The 26,587-nt window shown below is 37.2% G+C and overlaps 1 protein-coding gene across 1 annotated transcript in view; it reads left to right on the top strand.

The window, feature by feature from the left end:
• The window catches only part of Mekk1 (mitogen-activated protein kinase kinase kinase 4), a 146,393-nt gene that overhangs the window by 54,158 nt on the left and 65,648 nt on the right, over positions 1 to 26,587 (top strand). The window contains exons 14-19 of the mRNA XM_081732686.1: positions 3,163 to 3,312; positions 8,634 to 8,795; positions 13,165 to 13,380; positions 15,904 to 16,172; positions 18,950 to 19,047; positions 23,785 to 23,967. Coding sequence (XP_081588812.1) covers positions 3,163 to 3,312; positions 8,634 to 8,795; positions 13,165 to 13,380; positions 15,904 to 16,172; positions 18,950 to 19,047; positions 23,785 to 23,967 — 1,078 coding nt within the window. The remainder of the gene's footprint in view (positions 1 to 3,162; positions 3,313 to 8,633; positions 8,796 to 13,164; positions 13,381 to 15,903; positions 16,173 to 18,949; positions 19,048 to 23,784; positions 23,968 to 26,587) is intronic.

Here is a 26,587-nt window from a genome sequence, read left to right as displayed (position 1 = left end):
GAAAATAATTTGTTTTTTTATAGAGAGGATTTTTGCAATTACAGAAATTATATCATTCCTAGTGTCCCAGTTTTAAATCAACTTTGGTGAATAGAAATAGGTCTATGCTGTACTCGTCCAGAATGTATTGCTACATGCTAGGAACGGAATAGGGTTTGTTGAGATTGACATTAGGTAGGCGATAGTGATATATAACGCGATCTAATCAATTAACAAGTAAGAAGAGGTATTTATCATAGAATTTATAGCTTATATTTCTCTTACCAACCTCAGACTGAGAAAGTCTTATGCGAAGAAAATGGTAACGTAGTTCTAAAAATGTGTCTGTTTCACTATATTATTTATTACTTTTGCTTTGCAGTATTAGCAGATGTAGTGAAGGAACATATTGAGGTGCGTGAACTTGCTCCCCCCCCCGCCCACTTGACGCACTAACGATAAAATTAGTGTCAATCGTTAGTGCTTCTTAGTGCACCAACGTTAGTGCTTCATTAGTGTAGGAGCTACAAGTAAAAAATCTTTGGGGGCCAAGTTCACGCTACCCCCAACTTCAAGCACTAACGAAATAACTAGTGCCATTCGTTAGTGCTTCCTAGTGCACCAACCCCTGACGTTAGTGCTTCATTAGTGTAGGCTCTAGAGCCAAAACAATGGTACACGCTGGCCCCCCTCGCTTCAAGCAATAAGGAAAGAAATAGTGTCGTTCGTTAGTGCATCGTTAGTGCTTCCAGAAAATACTAATGGTGCTTCACTATTAGTGTAGATATAGCCAATTATAAGTCACGAAACTCCCATAAGAAATGCATGGGGAATTTTTCATTGCGTCAAATTACCGCCAAATTCAAAAGCACTATTGACCTCTTGTAGTGCATCGTTAGTGCTTCCTATTGCACCAACCGCGAACGTTAGTGCTTCATTAATGTAGGTGCTATAAGTAAAAAAAACATTTGGAGGAGCCAAGTTCACGCTGCCTTCACTTCAAACACTAACGATAAAATTAGTACCATTCGTTAGTGCTTCTAGAAAACACTTATAGTTTCGTTAGTGCTTTAATATTAGTGTGGTTGTGGCTAATTATATGTCACGAAACTCCCATAAGAAATGCATGGGGAATTTTTCATTGCGTTAAATTACCGACAAATTCAAAAGCACTAATGGTCTCTTTTAGTGCAATCGTTAGTGCATCGCTAGTGCTTCTTAGTGCACCAACACTAACATTAGTGCTTCATTAGTGTAGGAACTACAAGTAAAAAACCCTTTGGGCCTAGCGTGAACTTGGCTCCCCACTTTGAGCACTAACGAAAAGATTAGTGCCATTCGTTAGTGTATCGTTAGTGCTTCTAGAAAATACTAATAGATTCGTTAGTGCTTCACTATTAGTGTAGATATAGCCAATTATAAGTCACGAAACTTCCATAAGAAATGCATGGAGAATTTTTCATTGCGTTAAATTACCACCAAATTCAAACGTGGGGGGCAGCGTGTACCATTGTTTTGGCTCTAGAGCCTACACTAATGAAGCACTAACGTCAGGGGTTGGTGCACTAGGAAGCACTAACGAACGATGTAGTAACGAATGACATTAGTTATTGCGTTAGTGCTTGAAGTGGGGGGCAGCGTGAACTTGGCCCCCCAAAGGTTTTTTACTTGTAGCTCCTACACTAATGAAGCACTAACGTTAGGGGTTGGTGCACTAAGAAGCACTAACGATGCACTAACGAATGACACTAATTTTATCATTAGTGTGTCAAGTGGGGGCCAAGTTCACGCACCTGAACATATTGTTAACATAAATTTTATACAAAATAATTTGGAATTATAATGTAAGTGTTACTTTTCAGACTAAATCATCTTAGTGTTTAGATATGTTAAAGATTGACCGTTAATCATTAGAAAATAATAACATACAAATAAATGTTTCGTTGATTCATTGATCAAGTTAATGCATTATGTTATTTCGACATTGAGATATTTAAAGGTACAGCAGTTGTTACAGTTCAACGCATTGAAATACTTGCTCCTTTTATTCCATGAAAAAGGTCGCCGTGCAGTACACGAGTTATGAGCGATTAGAAGCTACGGTATTAGAATCAGGCTAGTAATTTGAAGCTATGTCATTAGAATCACGGTAATTATTTGAAGCTGTGTTACTAGGATCATAGCATAATTCTTGAACGAAAGAGAATTTTTGAATTGTGTTTTCTGCGATACGTAGTTTGAACTATTATCTTTGTCGAGTCTGTTAATAGAATCAATCTATTAACATCTGTATGGATAACGTGTAAAAAATATGGATTACAATATACATAAATTCGCACTCTGTTGAGTCACTTTTGTATAACACTCCACTTCCTGTATAACGGTGTGTTGTGTGTTTTCCTGCCACACCCTTTTAAGCTGCCCAATAGTTCGTGGTACCACTTATTCTAAATCAAACGATCACAGAAAAAAAGAAAATCATACTCAAGATTTAAGATAAGTTTCAAATGAGGGAGGTATATAAAGAAAGAAAAGAAAAAAAAAAAGAATTCAAAGAAAAGGAAAAGTTTTTCTTTGCAACCAAATTTTATCTGACACCTATAGCATCTGACGCTTTTCAATTTAATTTAAATTATAAGCCTTCCAGGAACTTGCAGTGTTGCCACACCAATCACGAAAATTCTCTCTCTGTAATATATCTTAGCCGAAAATATTTAGAAATTCTTAATCCTTGTTATAAACCGGAGCCCATTCATCATAAATGTACGTTTCGGATGATCCTCCTTAGTGCCTTTAGCAGAACGTATAAGTGTGTGCAATGTTATTTTAAGCATTCAGGTATTTACAATTGCTATTTTTGTTACGAACCATCCACTCAGGTAATTATGAGTTTGCCTCTTTACGTAGCTTAGAGATTAGTACATCTGTACTATACTGGTAATGTTCACAAAATGATTGACGATTGCAATTTAAACTATGAAAATAGTCCTCGTTGTTCCAAATGTATTTTCAGCATCTGTTTGGTTACATGCCTAGTGGGAATATACTATGTTTAGTTCTTGAAGTTAAATTATTAGAAGTGATCAGGTCTTTTGTGAAAGGTTATAACTATCACTTATCCCTGCACATATAACATTTATTTTTGCATATTATGTACTTACATACTTTGTATTATAATTACAGGTTCAAGGTTTACTATTAGTAGTATGCGACCCTGCACAACTAGCAGCTCATCGTCGAAACTTCCAGAAAGAAATGGGGGAAATTATTACATTAGTTCAAGAGAACTGTCCTTCAAATTATATCATCGCAGAATCTTTGGAAGAATTAAAGGTACAACGTTTTAGTACGTTAACTATTTTTTTTTATTATTATTATTATTTATTTGATTTATTTTAGTGTCAAGTTGGTGGGAACATTATGCATATCTTTTGTATTTCATTTCATTTATTTATCCTCCTTTCTGTACAAACTTGGAAATAATTTTCCAATAGTACATGGGATTCATCATGGTTAATTGAAGCAGTACATATATTAGACACATTTGTTAAACATAATTCATACATTTATACATTATAGTAATTTGAAATATCATTAAGAAAAGGTGACATTTTTATTTTTTTTTACTTGACTACGGCGAAACCAAAAGAAGGGTATTGTTTTTAGCATGCCCGTTGAGGGTATGTCCATTAGTTCCACTGTGGAGCTCAAACGCCTGGACCAATTTTCCATAAGTGAAGTAGCGTTGGAATTGTGGTGACTGTCCAGGAAACATAGAATAGGTGACGTCACAAAAAGTTAAGGGGTCGCGGTGGCTCAGTGGTAGAGCGTTCACCTCTGGTGCAAGGGGTCCCGGGTTCAATCCCAGCTCACGCCAAGTGAACTTTGTGGTGGACAAACACCGTGTGCGTGGGTTTTCTCGGGGTTCTCCCGTTTCCTTTAGCCTAACCGGCATAACCGTGGAACGTAAAACTCAAAGAACTCAAAGTCACAAAAGGTTAGTATTGCGGACGTCAGCTATCATTATGTTTAAGCTGAAAAACGTCTGGTATTACACTGGATGAGGCGATCATTAATTTGTTAAATAACTGTTCTTTAATTACGTATTTCATAGTTCACATGATATACTGAAATGTTATAAATAAAAAACTAAAAAACTATGGTGGAAATAGTTATCCCTCTTTGTTCGAATACAAAAGTGAGAAAAAACAAATTTTGTATTTTGTAAATAAAAAGGAAATGCTAAACGAAACCTATATTTCTGAAATTAGGTATTAAAATAGGCGTGTAGGCGGAGGCCTTCAGATCTACATGATGTGAGGTGTACTAACAACGTTGAGGTTATGTTAATATCTAATTTTAGAAATATAGGCTTCTTTTAGCCTTTTCTTACAAAATAGAAAATTTGTTTTTTCTTATTTTTCAGTTTAGAACATAAAGGTATGAACTTTTTTTTTTTTTACCGTAGTCGGAATTTTGTTTTGTTATTTTAATTACTTATTTCTAAAGTCTTTTTTATGTTATGCTACCACCACCACCACCACCACTACTACTACTACTACTACTTTAACTAACTAACTAACTAACTAACTAACTAACTAACTAACTAACTAACTAACTAACTAACTAACTAACTAACTAACTAACTAACTAACTAACTAACTAACTAACTAACTAACTAACTAACTAACTAACTAACTAACTAACTAACTAACTAACTAACTAACTAACTAACTAACTAACTAACTAACTAACTAACTAACTAACTAACTAACTAACTAACTAACTAACTAACTAACTAACTAACTAACTAACTAACTAACTAACTAACTAACTAACTAACTAACTAACTAACTAACTAACTAACTAACTAACTAACTAACTAACTAACTAACTAACTAACTAACTAACTAACTAACTAACTAACTAACTAACTAACTAACTAACTAACTAACTAACTAACTAACTAACTAACTAACTAACTAACTAACTAACTAACTAACTAACTAACTAACTAACTAACTAACTAACTAACTAACTAACTAACTAACTAACTAACTAACTAACTAACTAACTAACTAACTAACTAACTAACTAACTAACTAACTAACTAACTAACTAACTAACTAACTAACTAACTAACTAACTAACTAACTAACTAACTAACTAACTAACTAACTAACTAACTAACTAACTAACTAACTAACTAACTAACTAACTAACTAACTAACTAACTAACTAACTAACTGAAACAAACAAACAAACAAACAAACAATTGAATTTATTAGAAAATCCTAATTACGTATTCATTTATTTCTTTATGTGAAAGACATACACCCATAACATAACATAATTAAAGGAAGCAAGGAAGAAAAAGTAAAACATGCAGAGGAAAGAATAAATAGCAAAGCCATGGGAAAAATAATATACGCATATATTAGTAGGCTCACAAACAATGATAAATCATACATTGTCATTATTCAGTATTTCATACAGAAGTTTAACAAATTTAACGTTTCCATTTAAAAATAGGTCTATACTATCATCTAATTTATTATAGATTCTCAGCATTCGTATAATAGGTTTGTGTGCATGAGTTGAACTTTTCGACATAGGTATATAAAAATATTTTAATTTCAGGAACGATATCTTGGTAAGTAGAAAGGGATATGTTGCAACAGTGTTGAACTATTAATTCTGTTTGTCAATAAATATTTCTGAAAATAATATGGGTTCGGTAAATTGTTGCTTGCTTTTTATGATATATTAGCTGAACGCTCGTTCTTCGCAGGGGGAAATAGTTTTATGGGAAATATTTTAAAAGTGTATATGAATCTCCTCCTCCACTTCCCACCCCTTAGAATCTTATTTTAATTGAAATGGAATGGTGAAAACCCAACCTGACCCAAATGTTGAAAACAAATTTCCAGTCAAGATGTACGAGGCGCGTCTGGGAAGTAAGTACCTTTTAAAAAAATAATAAAAGGTTTGTTCAAGCCAAATCTATTTGTACATGAAAGAGCATATCTTAAACTATTTTCGACATAACTTCCACCAATGTTCAAAGACTTGTCATAGCGGGTGACCACTTTTCGAAATCGTCTTCAAAGAAACATCTCCCCAGTGAAGATAACCATAACTGCACAGCACCAGTTTTTTTTTTTTTTTTTTTTTTTTTTTTTTTTTTTTTTTTTTTGCGTCGTCGTCACTTTCAAAACGCTTACCGCCGAGCTCGCGCTCCAGGTGCAGAAACAAGTAGTAGTCAGACAGCGCTAAGTTGGGCCTGTACGGCGGATGATCAAACTGCTCCCAACCGAACTGTCGGATTAACGTTTGGGCAGCACTAGTAGTATGGGGACAAGCATTGTCATGGAGTAACACAACTCCTTTACTGAGCATTCCACTCTTGTTTGTTTTGAATTGCACGCTGAAGTTGTCTCAGAGTCTCACATTATCGTTCCGCACTGATAGTTTCACCTAGTTTCACCCTTGGGTACTTGCTGGACACTGGCGGGATGTTTCCTTGAGGAAGGTTTGGACAAGTTGGTTACTCGCTTTGACAGGTGTTTGAACATTGGTTGAAAATATGTCGAAAGATAATTAAAGGTGTGCTCTTTCATGTAAAAATAAATTTGTTTTGAACAAACCTGTTGTAGTATTTTTATTTTCAAAACGCTACCTACTTTCCGGACGCGCCTCATAATTGTGAAACTGCATTGCGTTGTCATAACTCCTTTGTAGTTTCTTTTCTCGTGATTGCTGTTACTCTTTCTTCCTGTGCTGTTTTGTCTTTAGCCATAGCATGCATAATTTTCCTTCTTAAGTTTGTTGGTTTCCTCGCTGGCATTGTCAAATTTGAAAGTCTACGTTAGAAACAGTGGGAAATATTTCGATCTGCTGCAATGAAAAAGTGATCATATTTAAATGTAATAATCAATAAATTCATAGTTCTGGTCTGAGATATTCTGCTTTTGGCATATATTTTGAACTTTTGTTTCCCTTTTACTGTACATATTTTAATCAAAGTGACATCATAAAACACGTAGCAGTTCGAAGTAAGTATTAACTGTATTAAAAAAATTCATGTCACTCGGTTCAGCCGTTCCGTTGTGATATGATCATAAACAAGGTTTTTATTAGTATATATAGGTACTAATACATTAATACTATTCCCTGTTCAGCGTAAGCTCTAAACTCCGATAAACAAAATATTTGTATCCTTCCGCCTGTCACAAACACGATTGGCTAGTGATGTATCACTCCCACTCCCCACAGGGAGGAGCAAATTATACATGTGCATTTTCACAATACTGTCTCGTGTTGTCCAGATACAGCAGCAGCAGAAAAGAAAGAAAAAGACTTGAAAGATTAAATATATATATATATATATATATATATATATATATATATATATATGTATATTTGAATTTCGCTGATAAACAATTGTTGCTCAGTGAGTAAAGGTTTACCTTGTTGATGTTTCACCACAACACTCGCTGAACCGGGATTCATGTGAGACACCTTTCAGACTTAAAAGTAGAACACGCCTCCACAGTTGAATTGGCGCCATAACTACTGCGCATGCTTAGTGTTTATTTCTATAGTTTCATTAACCACAATTGATTGCAGTATTATTAGATAATCTGTATTATATTTTTGTCATTTATAATCATGTAGCAGTTTTATATGGAGCTTCTCAGTAAAAGTAACAACCAAATCATATGAACTATTTTGCGGAGGAGTATAAGCATCGGAAGGCCAACAGCAAATCAGCGAGATTTAGTTTTACGTAGCTTTGTTTATCGCAGTTTAGAGCTTAGGCCGAACAGGGTTTAGTTTGGGTTTCATTAAACTTTCTATTACAGTGAACTGTATATATATATATATATATATATATATATATATATAGGGTGATAGGTCTCTCCACCGAAAATCTTTGGCAGTTCCTTATATGAAATGAAAGAAAAGTGTTCTAATAAACATAGGTCGAAAAACATCTCCTTTCAGAGTTATGAACTACCGAAAATTCGAAATATCACGTTTGAAAACGCCCTGGTTAGAAACTATAGGGCCTATCCCAAACGGTTTAAGGAATTACACAGAAACTGGTATACGCTCTATCTAAATATCCATGTTTCAGAATTTACCGGTACCAGCGAAACGAACGCACCACTTAAAGGAGTATCCCCACACTTCAACTTGCTTTACACTTCCTTTCACCGATAACGGAGGATGGCAAAACATGGATATTTAGATAGAGCACATACTAGTTGCTGTGTAATTCCTTAAAGCGCTTGGGATAGGTCCTATAGTTTCTAAGTTAGGGAGTTTTGAAAAGTGATTTTTCGAATTTTCAATGGATCTTAACTCTAAAAGGAGAAGTTTTTCGGCCCATGTTTATTAGAACTTTTTTCTTTCGTTTCATATAAGGAATCGCCTCCCAAACTTTTTCGGTGGAGTTACCTACCAGCCTGTGTATATATATATATAGTGTTGTGTAAGTTATTATTTTCTTTCGGAGTACCGAGAAGTATAGGCTACCTTGTGTTAGTCCGTGTTCGATCCTCAGTAGTTTTCATCAAACTAAGGAGAGAACACGAGACATTAAACTAAATACTTAGTATTTTTTAATACAGCATTGTTACTCTTTGTAGAAAGAAGCGTTGGAACTACGCAACCATATAACGACTACTATTCAAAAGGTGGAAGAGAAGTGCGACGTCCGTGAAATGACTGAGTTGGATGAAGTCGATCGAGGTGCTTTACAGTCTCGCTGTCGGGAGATCCTTCATCAGTGTTACAAATTTGGCTTTGAAGTGAGTACTTTGTTCTTTACTAGATACTTATAAAGTAAAAGCTCCACTGGTGACTAAAACAATGAAAGGAGTTATAATGGCTGGATCTAGTTACGTCACTTTTGGTGTGAACTAAAGTGCAATGTATGAATGAAGAGTTATATTTTCAGTTCCAAGTAATATGGCTTCTAGATCAAGAAGTAATCAAGCATGGGCTAATATGTTGCACATTTATTTTTATATACGTTTTCTTACCATGCTTTATCCTTGATTCATTTGCTCATCCAGAGTTTCTTCGTTCGAAAATTTAAAGGAAAATTACAATTCTTTATTTGACCATAAGTCAACGTAGAACACAATGATTCTGCAATGTCCTTTTCTGTCTGAACAAATTAAAATTTTTGCTTCCGTAAGGTAGTCAGTCAATCCCGCCACCATCGATCATGTTCGATGTTACGGCCATTGGTGTGCATGGCATCGTAGTTTCCTCTACGCTGACTTTCATTGCAGCAATACCAGGGTATATTGTCCTATTCTACTTGCAGGCTTTCCAGAGTACGTACGAACTCGAGGTGTGAAAGGTGCCGTTTGAGAAATCCGATAGCACACATACATGGGACTAGCATCTAGGCTCTTAATGGGATTATGCATGGACGAAATAATATAGATATTAGTTGCGGCTGCCGTGCGTCGGTGTTTTTGCCGTGTGATTTGAAGCTCTGTTCTAATGTGTTCATCGCTATACAGTGCTGGTATTTCGTCTGTGTAAACTGGGAATGCAGCTGTGATTTTGATTTGTTTTCCGTTGATTAGACCATTTGTAATCGTTTCCCCACAACACGCTGTGGTAATGGATTCTCATAGGGCCCCAGATCCCGGATCTCCTTTATCACAGGTCTTGTGAATTTCACTGACGCTCTCTTTTCATGCAATTTCGTTGGTGATGTAAGTTATACAGGAATGCTGTTGTGCAAAACGTTAAAACTATAGCACTTCGTAGACTATTGTGCTATACGGGAAATGCTCAGGTTTGCATGGGAAAGAACCATGACGTACTCTTTTCAAAAGCTACTTTTCTCGGCGGCATTTTGCTCATTAGCATATTTCTCACTCTGCTACACAGCAGCTGAGAACTGGTACACAGGTTTGTTTTTCTGGGGAACACGTTTGACAGGTGTCGCTATCTGGAAGTTGTTTGAATGGAAAAGGATTAGCTTTGTATATATAAAAATCGTCTGGCATATTTTCCGTAACTAAATGATGTGACTAGTCGTAGAGTGCCAGTATGTTTTTTCCACCGAGGTCATTTCGACAGCCGCTTCTGCTCTCATCCTCGGTCCTCCAACTTCGAGTATTTACGAATACGTTAAAGTTATATCGGGTGTTCTGAAAATGACTCAGATGGGACCACAGAGCACTATTCTACAGGCCAAAATAAAGCGAAAATGTTATATGATGATATGCTCTCAGGGGCCTTCTTCAACCGCTATGGGGAATCAAAATTTCACAATGTGGCAACGTCGCAGATTAACTTGGAGGCATTCCATTACTCTACGAATACAATAAGCAATTGAATCGATTGCTACACTAATAAAGGATGCTAGTGTCAATCAATATCGACTTCAGCTGCCATCTGGAAAGAGTCGATATAATTATTCGATAGCTATGGTTCTTTATTTGCGACGTTGCGACATAGTGCAATTTGTGTCTCCAGACAAGGACTCGAAAGGTATACAAATATCTATATATTTTTTGCTTTATTTTGAATTTTTAGACTAATGCTCTGTGTTCCGCAGGCGCCATTTTTAGAAGACCCGATATATGTATTGGTACATAGCTAACATTAAATAAAATGTAAATCAGTATATATTAGCTACAAACAATCCTGTTACATATATCGAAAAAAATATCAGAAAAGCGAAATTCGCCGATAGGGCGACAGTAAATAAAGGTGGCAAGAAACGAAAACAGTCTGTAAGTAGTGTTCAATGAAGTTTGGCTTTCATTCGCTTGGTGGCAGGGCATTGAATTCGGAAGTGGTACAGACAATTTAAAGAAAGTGGGTGTATATGCAAGAGGAGTTGATGAGGAAACAGTTATTCGTATACGTGGGATTTTTACCAGAAGCCCACAAAAATAAACGTTAATGTAATCAGAAAATTGAACCTGAAGCAAACAGCAATGTGGAAGATTCTGCAAAAACGTTTGCAATTTCTCCCATACTGATTGGAAATGTTTCTGGCACTTAAACCCATTGACAAGGATAAGGGAATGCAGTTCTGCTTTGTGATGCAAAACCTTATGGAAAGAGATGGTTTTATTGAGTTAGTTGTATTTAATGATGAGACTACCTTCCATCTTCCGGGGAAAGTAAACAAACATAATGTGAGGATCTGGGCTTTGGAAAATCTGCATGGATCCGTGGTTCTCCCTGGGTGAACGTGTTTTGTGTGGTCATCCCTTAAAACGTTTATAGCCCTATGTTTTTCAAGGAGGACACTGTAAACGGATTTTCCTATCTTTACTTGCTGCAGACATGGGGTTTTCCTCAGGTGGAAGAAGATATAGAAAATTTTATTTTTCAGCAGGGCTGACATCCCCACATTGGCACCGGGATGTCAGGAGGGAATTCAACAGAAGGTTATGAAATCAATGAATAGGACGAGTTAGTCCTGAGAATCAGGTTCTGCTTCTTTGTACCCCCCCCCCCCCTCCCAAATCGCCAATATCACCCTGTGCGATTTTTTTAGTGGAGTTATGTTAAAACCAAGTGTATCAGTCACTCTTACCTAACATTTTACCTGAATTTCGGGCACACATTCAACAAGCAGTTCCATCTATTGACTTTGAGATGTTGGAAAGACTGTGGCAAGGACATGATGTGTGCCGAATTACAAAAGACACTTATATTGATGTGGAACACAACATGTATGCATTAAGGGAAAAAAAATCGTTCAATTAATGTAAGTTGTAAATCATTATGAATAAATAAACGTGAGTTATTAAACTCTGAAATGGGGAAAATCATTTACTATGACCAAACTTCCTAGACGTTTGGTGAGACCTGAAATAGCAGAATCCTGATCCTTAGAGCTTCTCACATATTCCTTGATTGTGGTGTCAGTATTTCTCTTGGCAATGCCAGTGTGTCAATGGTAAAGCGCTCATCTCTGATATAAAAGGTCCTTGATTCGATCCCAGACTGTGCGAGTTTGTGGTGTACAACATTGTGTCTATTATTTATGTCGGGGTCTGCTTCCCCTACATTCTCATTCCACCAATATTTTCGTAATCATTAGTCGTCCGTCTTATTTAGCCTAAGGACCTTACATGGTATATTACATTAAAATTTTCATTTAATTTATGCACTAAGTATTGTATTATATTCATTTACATCTTCGGAACCTAAAGAATATAACATTACAATAAACTACAATTTTACTTTCAGATCCTCTTATTTTTGTTAATTTTTTCCATTTAGTCAATATAATTCGTCTGTATGTTTATGGCTCAATTTACCTAGAGTGCAGAATCGATGAATACTAACTGTAATACGAGGGCTATCCAGAAAGTCTCAGTCGTTTTAGCCTATCGTGGCAGTGGGCAGCGCTATCGTGGCAATCGCCATCTTGATGTCAGAACGTGGCCACATTCAGTACACATCCAGTTGTGGTAGCGTGAGGACTGTGATGCTCTTACTATGCTCCCCGTGACGTGTTACAATGTGCGCTGCAATAGACAATCCCGCCTCTTGTGAAGTGCACAACAATTACCTCAGAGAGGTATTATGAAACACTGACAAAGTTAAGGCGCGCGATTCAAAACAAGCGTTGGGAAAAACTTAGCGCGAAAGTGTTCTTTTTTCACGACAACGCACGTCCACACACGACCAAGCGTGCTTGAGAGCTCTTGGATGGTTTTGGAAGGGAGGTGTTCGATCACCCACCATCCAGCCTGGATTTGGCGCTGAGCGACTACCAACTCTTCGCAGCGATGAAGACATGGTTCGCTACACAACGCTTTGATACTGACGCCGAACTGCATGCCAGTATAAACCAGTAGTTGAAATCGCAGACGGCAGATTTCTACCGCGACAGTATTGAAAACCTTGTGCCACTGTATGATAAGTGGCTTAATTTGCATGCCGACTATGTGGAAAAATAGCTTAAGTGTGTACCTTTTAAATGTATATAATACAATTTGGTTTATTCATGCTGTTACTTTTTTATTTCAAAATGTCTGTTACTTTCTGGACAGCCGTCGTATGTAAATCAGATGAATCCAAGATATCTGCTATTCTTTTCCTTTAATTATGTGTAATTGCGCACGTACTGTTTTGCATTTTGAAAAATTTTATTAACATTGGTTTTGTTTGGCATTATATTGGCAGTATCACAAAGAGGTTAGCCGCTTGGTTACTGGAGATGCACGTGAGAAGCTAGCAGAAGGTTTGATTAGTTTTGCGAAACAGTGGATTCGTTTCGTAAAGGAACGTTGCGAAAGAGGTCGCGGATTAAGACCAAGATGGGCCAACCAAGGACTCAATTTCTTGATCACTGTGTTAGAACCTTCAAATACAAAATATCTTAGTAATGAAGAATTTGAGGTAAGAACTTTTCCTTTCTTTCATAACTTTTTTAGTTTTTTTTTTTTAAACTTTGTGTAAAGTTGTATTTTTATTAAAAGCTTTTGTTCAAATTATTTCACTTGGAAATAGATTTTTATATATAAGGTCTACCGCGATGTTTGTATGATATAAACATTGAGAAAGCTAGATTAATACGAAGTTAAGAAAATTTATACATAATACAGGGTTTTCATAAAGTCTGGACGGATTTAATTTGCTTATAATTTTCATAAAAATGCTCATAATGAAATCAAATAAAGTGCAAACGGTAGCGGAAGGATTAAATTTTTCCGGTTCAACTCCTATGACGCCATGCTCAAACAGTTGGAACATGGCGACGTTCTCCTTTCAGCCATCATGTTCTCAGATGAGGCAACCTTCCATGTCTCCGGGAAGGTTAACCGACACAACTGTCGCGTTTGGGGCACGGAAAACCCAAATGAATTAGAGACACATGAGAGAGATAGCCCTAAAGTGAACGTTTGGTGCGCTGTGTCCTATGATCATCTGATTGGACCGTTCTTTTTTGAAGAGGAGACCGTGAATGGAGATTCGTACGCGAATGTGTGGACGTAAATGGCGCCCAGTTGGAGGTGTGGCGGTGAATGAACTGAGCTGGTGCAGATTACAGGTAAAAATTTAATCCTTCCGCTACCGTTTGCACTTTATTTGATTTCAATATGAGCATTTTTATGTAAATTATAAGCGAATTAAATCCGTCCATACTTTATGAAAACCCTGTATTTATTATATAGAAGACAGTATTGCTGTAAATTAACAATATGAAAATTAATCTCACTCACAAGCATTTGTTTATGTGAACTTAAGAGAAGGCTGTGAGAGTTGGCCTTCACATGTTTTCAATAACTTACCTCACTGTTCGTCAATTTTAAGTCCTGCATTCCAATTCATAACACATCTCTACTCTTTTTCAGTGAATCTGGCCTCCTTAGGAAGGGAACAAAGAACATTAATAAGAAAGTGGAAGGAGGCCAGATTCATTGAAAAAGCGGGGGCCGCGGTGGCTTAGTGGTAGAGCGTTTACCTCCGGTGCATGGGGTCCCGGATTCGATCCCAGCCCCCGCCAAGTGAACTTTGTGGTGGACAAACACTGTGTACGTGGGTCTTCTCGGGGTTCTCCCGTTTTCTTCCACTTTCTTCATTCCACCATTTCATTCATTACTCATAATCACCGTCTCCTTTAGCCTAACCGTCATAAGCGTGAGATGTAAAACAAAGATTTCATTTTTCATTTTATTTCATTGAAAAAGAGCATAGATGTGTTATAAATTGGAAAGGAGGACTTAAAATTGACGAACAGTGGACAAGTTATTGAAAACACTTAATTTGTAGCTTAGTTTTCTACGGACTAGAGAGGGAAAGGTATTTATGGTGTTTAGTTACACTTTTGTCAACTTCTGTTATGATTCGCTGAATCCGTTTTGATCAGCCAATTAGCGTTCAGAACCATTTTCTGAGGGTCATGTTATATTTTTACAGTATCTGATGAAGCCATGTTCAGTTGATTGATGAAACTGGTACACAGTTAATATTTTTAAATAAAATTTGCTTTGTTCACTGTAAGCTCTAAACTCCGATAAACAAAATATTTGTATCCTTCCGCTCGTCACAAATACGATTGGCTATTGAAGTATCACTCCCACTCCGCACGGGGATAAAAAAAAAAAATCTAATTTGGCTCGTAAACAATTGTTACTTAATGAGTAAAGGTGTTTCACCAGAACACTCACGGAACCGGGATTCATGCCAGCCGTCTTTCAGACTTAAAAGCAGAACACGCCTCTACAGTTGAATTGGCGTCCTAACTACTGCGCATGCTTAGTGTTTATTTCTATTGTTCCATTAACTACACTCGATTGCAGTTTTATTAGATAATCCGTATTATTTTTTATCATTTATAATAATGTAGCAGTTTTATATGGAGCTTCATAGTAAAAGTAATAATCAAATCATATAAACTATTTTGCGGAGGAGTACAAGCGTCGGTAGGCCAACAGCAAATCAGCGAGATTTAGTTTCACGTGGTTTTGTTTATCGCAGTTTAGAGCTATGACCGAACAGGGTTTAGTTCGTTATTTAAGACAACAAAGCTAATGGAACCAGTTAGAAACTTGAAAGTATATTGCTGCTTGTGTGATATTTATGCGATACGTTATAAAATAAATATAATGTATATTAATTAATAGATAAAAAATGTATCAATGGTTAACAACATAATTTTGAATTTGTTGTATACATTTTTGGTAGGCTTAGCTTTATAGTCTTAGTGGACTCTACGACCCTGAATATCAGGATTTTAATGTAGAGGGAGGGACAGCAATATATCAACTTCTTTCGTCACACGCAGGTACATTTGCTAGTTTTTAACAGTCACTTTTCTGTATTTGTGTGCGGTATCTATGTGTTACGGGACAAAGTTAATTTTTGTCTCCGAAATTATGGATAATTTAGCAAACTTAAGTAAAATATTTTTATTTTCAGGAATTGAAGGCAAGCATTGATGAGTGTGTGTCGCATGTAATAGGGACTGCAGATAAAAGTCATTCCTTCCGCAATGTATCTGAGAATCGCTCTCGAGGCACATCTCCTAGTCCACTCAATCGAAAGCCTTATCGCAGCTCTCGGTCCATGCAGGAGACGACAGGCAACCGACAGCCACCACCAGAAGTCCCACGGTCACTGTCTTCGCAGCTGCCTCGAGGGGATGTCTCTCCTGGGAGCCCCGATATTGTTGATAGTCCTTTGGCCAGGTCAGTCAATTTCTTCACCCTAAATCATTATCAAATACAGTAAAGCCACGATGATTATCCGGCGTAATTAGGTGGCAACGGCACCGCGGATAGCGAAAATGGTGGATAACCCGAAAAAGACTACACACACACGTATTTCAACATAAAACCTATGTTCTATTGGTTTTATTGCTCGGGTCGTCAGGGTCAGTGATCAGAGAATGTGAAAGCCATGACGAAAACTAAAGAATAAGAGTCTGCCACTCGTCCACAAATTATGAGAGTCCTGAGTGCGCCATAGGATTACAATGCACAATAAACCTGTTAGTAATTTTGGACCTTCGCACTGTAGCACCTATTGTATTTGCCCGGTTGTTGGCTTGAATTATTATTATTTATTTATTTATTTATTTTTTATTTTTTTTTTTTATTTGTTTGTTTGAAGTTCGTAATTAAGCGTCCAGTGGTCGCCCGCGGACTTGAACGCAAATAAATTTTCGCACCCTGTTTTTCGTACCTTACAAAATTCAGCTTGTGCTTATCAGAGTAGAGTTGAGTTGATTTTAGTTTAGCGTCCCTTTCAGCAACGAGGCTATATGAGACGTGGACCTACTGATTAACGTGGAATTCGAACCACATGAGCTCCCACCGGGAATCGAACCCGGGTCTCCCACGCCAAAGACGCGTACGCTAACCGCTTAGCCACGAGGGCTTATCAGAGTAGAGTTGCACTTTGAAACGTGCACTATTGTTGGAAACATTGATTTTGTTTTAGAACATAACAATATTTATTTGCATGTAGAGTATCAGTCCGTAGCGACTACTTACAAAAAATAAATGAGCGCGACTGCAGCAGTGTTAAAAAAAAAATTTCGCGGCACTCGCGGATAGGACAATCGTCCACACCGGGGCTTTACTGTGCCTTCAAATGTTCTTGTTTTCTTAAGATAAACTGTTTTTGTATCGGGATGCATTAGGGCTTTAAACTAGAGGTGACATCTTGGAAACTTCAAGCAGGGACGCTGAGGTTCAAGTTGCGAAAAACATTGAAGTCCGAAAGTGTGCAGCATTCATTGTTTTGATTGACATTACCATTTTCCATATAACCTAACCGTATGAGTACAGTGAAAAATTGAAGTTAGTTTTTAAGGAATGTGGTTTACCAAAACTCTTTTAATATATTTACCTCTGTTTGTCCGAGAGATCAAAGATTTTATTTGGTAGAATCAAAAGTTAGGAAGCGAGTTGTAGAAATCAGATCAGTCAATTAAGCATCCCAGGAGTCTGATTTCTCTATCAAAACCAAAAGGGGCAGACTCCACAATTTCCGGTTTTAACGGTGATTGTTATAGAGTAGAAAACGGTAATATATACCGGTATATGTATGTAAATAGTTTTCTGCACTCAATTAAATGTCGCATGAGTATATTCCATTTCAACTCTAATCTCTCTAAAACCTGAAATGAAAGAAATTACTACCACTTCCAGTTTCAATATTAAGAAAATATCACTCTATAGGAATCAAATTCGTTCACATGATGCTGCTAGAGCCTTTCTGTTCCAACTGTGCCCTCGGGAAATATATGAAACATACTTCAGCCCCACTCTTGCCGCCCTCTTACGGACAAAAGTTTTCCTTTGCTTTAGGAAAAAGAAGTGAATGACCTTGGCTGTGTTGCCAATTTGCCTTTCAGTCGTTTGGTCTTGGCGATTGAAGATCGTAGGCTACTTAGAATGCCTAACAAGATAATGCACAGCGAAGCCCGTGAAATAATTCGGAATATTTCAATGTGGCAATTCTGTTCGCATCCAACTATTGAGGGATCTAGGCCACAATAAATTGTCCCTCGTCTTTTGAAAGAGGTAAGGGAAAACACACATCGACAGCAGCGCTAGCAGGGGCACACTTAAATAGAAAGGCTCTACATGTTTTTCTTTTATGGTAGTTGTCAATAAATTTTTCAGTTATGTTTCATGAACAGTTAGAAGCAAAAGTACCTCTTTTTTTTTTTTATTTTGATTTGCTTCACTCGAAAAAATCTTAAAAAGAATTTTGTAAGTAAAAGTCAAAAAGACTAATAAACTTTTTCTACCACGTGTTTTGTAATGAACAACTACAGTACATTACATCATGGCATAGATCGTGAAAATCTCAAAGTTCATTTCCATCTGGGCTAACTATAAATTGCCTAAAATAAAACTCCCGCTCTTGAACTGAATTATAGCCAGCCATTGCAACAGCGGTTATTTACTTCTATTGGAGGGGCGTATTTTTATATTTTTTTTTAAAAAATGAAAGGTTTCTGTAAGTTCCAGTGGGCATAAGTAGAAAATATATATATATAATGGAAACACACTTCTAAAATTCCGTTCAAAGTTTATAACAACAGTATTATTTTAAGTAGGATCTTAATATCATCTGGAAGACCTAGGCATAGATGGGAGAACAGTATTAAGATGGATATCGCAGAAATAGGAGTACAGAGTAGAAACTGGGTCCAGTTGGCTAAATACAGAAATTTATGGAGAGCTCTTGTGAACACGACATTGAACCTCCATGTTCTATAGGCCATAGAATTAGAATCTTATTACAAAGTTGGTCTGTAGTGCGTAATTACTTAAATGCAAATTGGCCAGTATTGGAATTTGTGGGCTGCCGAGTTACTAATGTGACTTTCCGAATAGGTTTGAGACCAAAATTTTCAAACTTAGTGATAAGCCTATCATGTGTCAAATAAGTTGAATTTGTTAGTAGCGTTTGACTCTGATATAATTATTTATTGATGTTACAATTTCAGGAGGAAGTATCAACCAGTATTTTCTACCTCCGCTTTGACAGAAGATAAATTTGACGGCTGTGTTGTGGAATCCTTAGCAGTTCCTTTACCTCAAAAAGGTATGTGTATGTTGTAATTTGAAATTTATCTGTCACGTTATCTGTAGTAATTGAATAGCATATTTACTTATTAGACACAACATCGATACACTCGCTTTAATTACTGTAGTATGTATTTTTTTTTTTTTTTTCGCTTGTGTGTTCTTTAGCACCAGATTTAAAGGTGGTCTATACTAAAATTCATGATCATGTTTCTCTTTTTTTAAGTTTACAAGTACAAGCACAGACAAGATTTTATATGGTTAGCGTACGCGGCTTCGGCGTGGGAGACCGGGTTCGATTTCCGGCAGCAGCTCATGTTCGGATTCCACGTTAATCCGTCTCATATGGCCTCGTTGCAGAAATGGGCGTTAAACTGAAAATCAACTCAACAACATTTTATAGATACTTTAAAATATACATACTTTCATAAGCTGCTTTCAAACCATGTAAATTGTAGTCGGTGCAGATAATATTTGTTGCAGCGATTGTCGTAATTTTTTTTTCATATCACACAGCTTTTGATCGCTGTGAACAATATAATCGTAGTAATAATTATTTAAGTGAGCAAAATTTTAGTGAAATAAAATTCAGAATACGTACCGTACATACACACACACACACACACACACACACACATATATATATATATATATATATATATATATATATATATATATATATATATATATATATATATCCATGTTACCAAGTTTCATCTGAAAATACTTCCCGTAGCCTCACTAGTCCGAAAATTTGCATAAAAAACCGTATACTATTGGCAACTGATACGACTTAATTAATGTGCATCTCTGAGCCCCATAATTCTATCAGCATGCTTAAATACCAAGGAATAAATATTGATAGACGTTTAAAATCAAATTATTATAAAAGTACCATACTGAGGTGTTAAGAAAATTAGCATATGAATTTTAATGGTTCAGAAATGTTATTAATTTGGAAATGTTGCGTACGATGTACAACATCCCTGTGTGGGAAAATTATCATTTGTGGTGCTAAAAGACATCTTGTTTGTAATCTGTAACAATTGATAATGTTTATTATAGCGGAGGAAATTATTTATTTATTTATTTACTGTATACGTAGCAGAATACACTGTTGATTGTCTTTTCCTAATAATGACATTCAATACTTTTTACATACATGATATTTGTGAATAAATTAAATAATGGGGCAAATATATTTGAGATGTCCATAGTAACTGTTGCAGTCTGTGAAGAAGCTTTAACTTCTATATAGTAATTTGCCATATCAATCCCTTATAGGAGGACACCATGTTCATAAGGTGTTTCAATGCCCTTTCAATTTCTCTTATTTTAGATTTCATTATTTATTTCTCTTCCTATCATTGATTTTTAAAATTCAGTCTTTAATGATAAACAATATTAGTAATAATTTTATTAATTCAAACCTGAGCAATCATGAATGAAAGGCCACTGTTCTGTTTTAATAATTAGAAGCGAGTCAGACCATTGTGTCTAGATATTTCCTCTTCTCACAAATCGAATACTACGTTGTACATGGGTTGGACAAAAAAATCTAAAACGTTTGCAAAAGTGTAAAAATCATACCTAGTATGGTGTGGGGCCTCCTTTTGTGTCCAAAACAGCTTGGATTCGACGTGGAATTGACATATACAGCTCCTGAACTGTGGTGTGTGGCATTTTGTACAATTGTTCCTCCAAAACATGCTCCAGTTCCTTAAGGGATGCTGGTGGAAGGTAATGAGACCGAACACGCCGTTCTAACTCCGACCACAATGGCTCAATGATGTTCAGATCTGGTGATTGTGGGACCCAGAGGAGGTGTGATAGCTCCTGGTCATGCTTCTCAAACCATGATTTCACCGTTTTTGCAGCGTGACAGGGTGCCAAATCATGTTGGTAGATGCCATCACCACCAGGGAACAATATTTGGGCCATGGGTAGAACCTGGTCCCCCAAAATGGCCTCATACGCCTTAGCATTCATCATTCCATGCAGGGCTATAATGGGACCTGCAGAAAACCACGATATCACTGCCCATACTGTAACAGCACCACCCGTATGCTTTACAGTTGAGAGCAGACAGTCTGTATCATAGGCCTGCGACGGTGTTCTCCATACGTAAACACGCCGGTTGTTGGAAACAAAGTGAACGTCGATTCATCAGACCACATTTCGTGTTTCCACTGCTCATGAGTCCACGCCTTGTGGTCCTTGCACCACTGGATACGCCTCTTCGCATTTACTGTTGTGACCAGGGGTTTGGCGATAGCGGCCCTGCCATGAATTTTCATTTTATGAAGTTCCCGTCGCACTGTTTTCGATGAAACTGGGTTCTGTAGGCCGGAATTGAGTTTAGACGTAATTTTCATTGCAGTGGTCTTCTTTTTAGCTGCTACAATCCGTTTTAATCCCCTCCAATCCCTATCTGACAGGATTGTCTTTCGACCACTGTTATGCTTTGCAGATGTTGTTTGCCCAGAAATTGTGTATGCCCTCGTGACATTGGACACAGTGCCTTTCGATACCCCCACGATGTTCGCCACTGTTGTCACTGAAGCTCCAACCAGACGGATACCAACGATCATGCCTCTTTGGAAGTCTGTCAGGTCGCCCATTTTACCGTACTACTTTCACACCACGACACTCACAGGTGAACTGGTTCCTGCTGACGGAAGGTCCACATGACACATTGAAAACAGAAAACGATCGGCAACCGCAACACGTGTTGTACAGTGGAGGGCACTACTTACGTGACCTGTATGAAGTGTTTTTAGATTTTTTTGTCTATCCCCTGTATTTCCAATGTATAACGCTAACTAACTTTTTTTGTAAGTTCCTCCCACGCTTTATTATCTTCTTTGTACATAAATCACATTTTGGTCTCTGCCTTTTTTCATGTTTATATCGGGTCGGCGTTCCCGTCTTCAATTCTTTTCCTCCAACTCCTCTATTTTGGGCGTTCTTTATTCTCCATTTCCTCTCTCTCAGATCATTTTATATCTTGTCCATCCAACTCATCTTAGGTCTTCCCCCTGTTCCTTTTAGCAGGTACTTCTAACTTTCCTTTTTTCTTTTTCACATAATCGTCGTTTATTTGTTCTACTTGTGCACGCCATCTAAACCTTCATTCTTGAAAGTTTTTACTCAAGGGTCCCACCTTAGCAGTTCCTATCATATAATCATTTCTTATTCTGTTCTTCCTCATCACACCACACATTCATGTTAATACTCTCATCTCCACCACTTTCATCTTTTCCTGGGCCCTTGCGATTGGCCATGTTTCACTACTGTACATCATAGCCGGTCTTATCGTTATATATATATATATATATATATATATATATATATATATATATATATATATATATATATATAAGGGCACTAGGAAAGTTTTGCAATAGAACAGAACGGATCATCACAGGAGTTTTCAAATTAGCATGTGTTTAGACATGTCCAAATCTGCACTTTAGAAGCTCTAATCATTGTTTCAGTGTCAGTTGAAAAGAGATGGAGATACAGTCGTAGTCAAAAACTGAATACTGGGCAAAAACTGAATACAAGTGTTGATGAGTGTTTAGAGGAAATGACTCCTGTGCTTGGAGAGAATTGTCCTCATCGTACAACGATGTTTAGGTGGTACCGAGAGTTTCAGAAAGGAAATTTCAGCCTTGAGAACGCTCTAAGGTCAGGTCGGCCATATTCATTTGTGACTGAACAAAACACTGCTGCAGTAAGGAAAATGATTGAGACAAGATAGACAGGTTACATACCATGAAATAGAGGTATGCTTGGGCATTAATCCACTAGCAGTTCATGCTATTCTCCGCGATCACCTTCGAGTTAGAAAGCTTTGTACACTTTGGGTACCGCATGACTTGACCGACGAGCAGATGGACACCGTGTTTCATGGTGCCGTGACATGTTGAAAACATTTATAAATTGAAAAATCTTCCTCTGTGAACAGTAGTGTGACAGGTGACGAAACTTGGCTCTATTACTATGGCGTCCCGAACACGGTTCAAAACAACGTGTAGATGTTCCAGGATAAGGAGACCCCCGTGGCTGTTCGGTGGTATTTTTTAGTGTGCGAGGAATTGTCAAGCGAGTTGTCTTAGAAGCACAGAAGACAGTTACAGGGAAGTGGTATAACGAGGAATGTCTGCCTAAAGTTCTTACAGCTCTCAAATAGTTGCATGGTTTCTTCACTACGAGAACGCTCCAGCGCACCGTTCAAAGTTTGCTCAGAGTATTTGGCCAACACTGGACTAAAACTATTAGATCACCCTCCGTACAGTTCAGATCTCGCTCCCTGTGACTTCGCGCTGTTCTCCTAGTAAAGACCAGACTGAAAGGAAGGCGTTTTACAAGCGATGACGCCCTACCAAGGGCTTGGGAAGATGAGTGTGCCCAGATCTGTGCCGAAAGATGGCAGAGTTTCTTCGACGACTGGTTTCGAAGAATGGAAACATGTGTTGGGTAATGTGTGGTCGAAAGTTCTTTGAAAAATTATAAGAAATAAGATCTTATTGCTAAATTTTCCTAGTGCCCTTTGTACACGATCTTTTAATTTGCAATTTACCGTCTTGTCTTGTAAATAAATAAAGGAGGAACATAGCATATATTGATCTATTTTATTTTAGTATGTCAGAATATGGTCATCCAACTTCTTTTAGTATATCTCAATACAATCTACACAGTAGAATATTAAAATATGAAATGATGAGTAAAATATGTTGTTTTTCTTTTGAAGAAACGTCCAGCTTATCTCGTATGGAGCGAGTACAGAGAGCGATCCAGCAATTGGATACGTCTCTTGAGGAGAAGTTAAAAGACGAAGACTTGATTGGATGTGTGACGTCAGTCAAAACAGAGGATAAAGTCCACATTCGGGCGAGAAGTGTCACGTTTAGTTGGCAGCGCGGAATCAAAATAGGTAAGTACAGTATTCTAAGTTTTTATTGGATTTGTAGAAGAAATATTAAAAGATAGTGAGAAGAAAATAAGTAAGCTCTAAAGAATTATTTTCTTGTACTGTTTTTGTGCTTGAATATTGCTTTCTAAGTGCTACACATTGTACAGTAAATGTAGTTTATTATTTATTTATTCATTTAATTATTAGCAGAATGTCCGTTCTTCACATGGGGAGAATATGTTTCATTTTGGACATAAAGGGTTGAATTTGGATTTAAACGGCATCGGAAGTGTCACTGTTTGTCTTAGCGATCCCGGAAACTATGGATTCGACATTAATATTGGTAACTTTCGATCATTTTTAAATATCTCCCCATCCTCCCTCCTCTACGTTGCACCGTAAAAGTGAAACGATAAAAGCCATCATTGACTCGAACCTCATCTATGTTGAAAATTTGATCGAGATTGGTCGGGTGGTTCAAGAGGTACAAAGTCAAAAACATAGTGACTTTCATTTTTATATATATATAGATTTAATAGGAATTTTAAAAAATACGAGCGGGATGTTGAACATTGATGCTGAATATTGAACACAAATTAGTATTTGATACATGTTTGTGTTAAAATACATGAATACCTACGTTTTAAAGTTGTCTTTCTCTTATTCCAAACGCCCGTTAAGCTTTTAATTCAGTAGATTTTATCTTTGATGTTGTGTAACCAGTAATGAATGAGCTCCTTCGTGGCTAAGCGGTTAGCGTACGCGCCTTTAGCGTGGAAGACCCGGGTTCGATTCCCGGCGGGAGCTCATGTGGTTCGGATTCCACGTTAATCAGTAGGTCCACGTCTCATATAGCCTCGCTGCTGAAAGGGACGTTAAATTCAAAATCAACTCAACTCAACCAGTAATGAATGTAGGACATTTCAAACGGTAAGAAATCCGAGTAGCGTTTCAGCTCGCACTTTAAATAATGTGTTCCATTCCATTTAGCCTCGGTGCTGAAAAGGGATTTATCCGTTCGAATGCAGATGATGCAAGAAAAATTAGATTAACATGTAAGTGGTTGAAGACATAGGTTTCTTAGTGACAAGGATGCTGAAGGTAAGTGTATGCGAGTGAGCGCGTGTTGAATTCGCTCAATCTTTAATACGCAAAGGGGAAAAGTCACTCATTCAAGCCAAACATGCTTCCATTTGTGGAGAAAAATCTGGTCTTAAGGTATTTATCTAGATTGACGTTGTATATTTGTGAACCTGATTCTAATAATACTCATGTCTATATATATATATAAACTCCCCTCCCTGGGAAGAAGCCACCCGCTAACGGCTTTGTGTAGCGCATTGTCATTGTTAAAGTGATACGACACAAACCACTGTTTTATGTGCATGAAGAGGTGGTAGTCCCTCGGTGCCAAGTCTGGGTTATAAGAAGGATGACCAAAAACATTTCAGTGGAACTGCTTCAAAAGTTTTTTTTAGTACGTCGAGCGTTATCGTGAACCAACCAACACCATACCGGCAATCAGCATGCCCCGACTCTTGTTCTGGATCGGTCGTCAGAGTTGTAATGAATCGCAGCTTTCGAAAGTACTCGGAAGTCGTATTACCACACGCATTTCACATTTGGTGGGTTTTTCTATTGGAGAGTTCATTTTTAATTATTATAGCAGACAAGTGAACTGCAACACAACATTCTTCTTCGATTTTTCACTGTCTACTGCACTACTGCACACAGCACCACAGGACTGACATCGCTCTTCCAAGCATTCTCGCACATGCACAAACGGAGTTTTTTTTTTCTTTCGAATTGCCGAATATATATGACACGATGGTTCAGACCGAGTTCAATTCTTTGGACGGGAGTGAGGTAATCAGGATCCTTTTGAATGCGTTTAAACTGGAAGGAGTAAAATAAAAGTCTTAGATGTTCTGTCGAACAGTAAGAGACATGCAAATGCTTGTAAAAATACATATCTAAAGATATAACAACAACGAACCTGAGTAATTTCTAAGTTTAAAGATGGCCACCAAAGACAGAATATTTCTGTGGAACAAAATATGCATTTCATATATGAAGCAGCTCATTTTTTTTTTTAACTTTGCTGCAACGTTCTTACAATAGGAATCACAGAGACATACAAAAATAAAGGAGTAAGATTTATCTGTAATGAGTAAAATTTGGGGGGACATATCTTTTGTTTTGTTTTTTATCTTACGTTGTGCCTTGTAGGGCAATAGATGCATACTTGGCATCGGAATCAAACGTGGAGTTCCCTAGATTGAAGGCGATCTAGTTTAAATTCATAAGTCTGAGAGCTCTTCCCGCACCTGTGGTGCGCGTAGTCTCGGATTCGATTCCAGGTGGGAGTACAAAAAATAGAATTTCGCAATCATTAACTTCCATTAATCATCCCTTTCCTTTAGCGTAAAGGCCATAAAGTTGGACGTTAAACTAAATTACATTTCATTTCATTTTTCATAGTCTTAAGAAGGATAAGGGCTTCCTGGTATCGAGTGGCTAGTATGTGATGCACGAGGTCTCTGGTGCGATTTCCGGTGCGAGAGCATTTGAACCCATACGGTGGTTCGGATTCCAGTTTAAACTGAAAATCCACGTCTCATATTGCCGAAAAGAGAAGTTA

The sequence above is a fragment of the Thermobia domestica genome, chromosome 1 (assembly GCF_964235325.1).
Source record: "Thermobia domestica chromosome 1, izTheDome1.hap1.1, whole genome shotgun sequence".
NCBI classification, from domain to species: domain Eukaryota; kingdom Metazoa; phylum Arthropoda; class Insecta; order Zygentoma; family Lepismatidae; genus Thermobia; species Thermobia domestica.
This window is presented reverse-complemented; position numbering and strand designations above follow the sequence as displayed.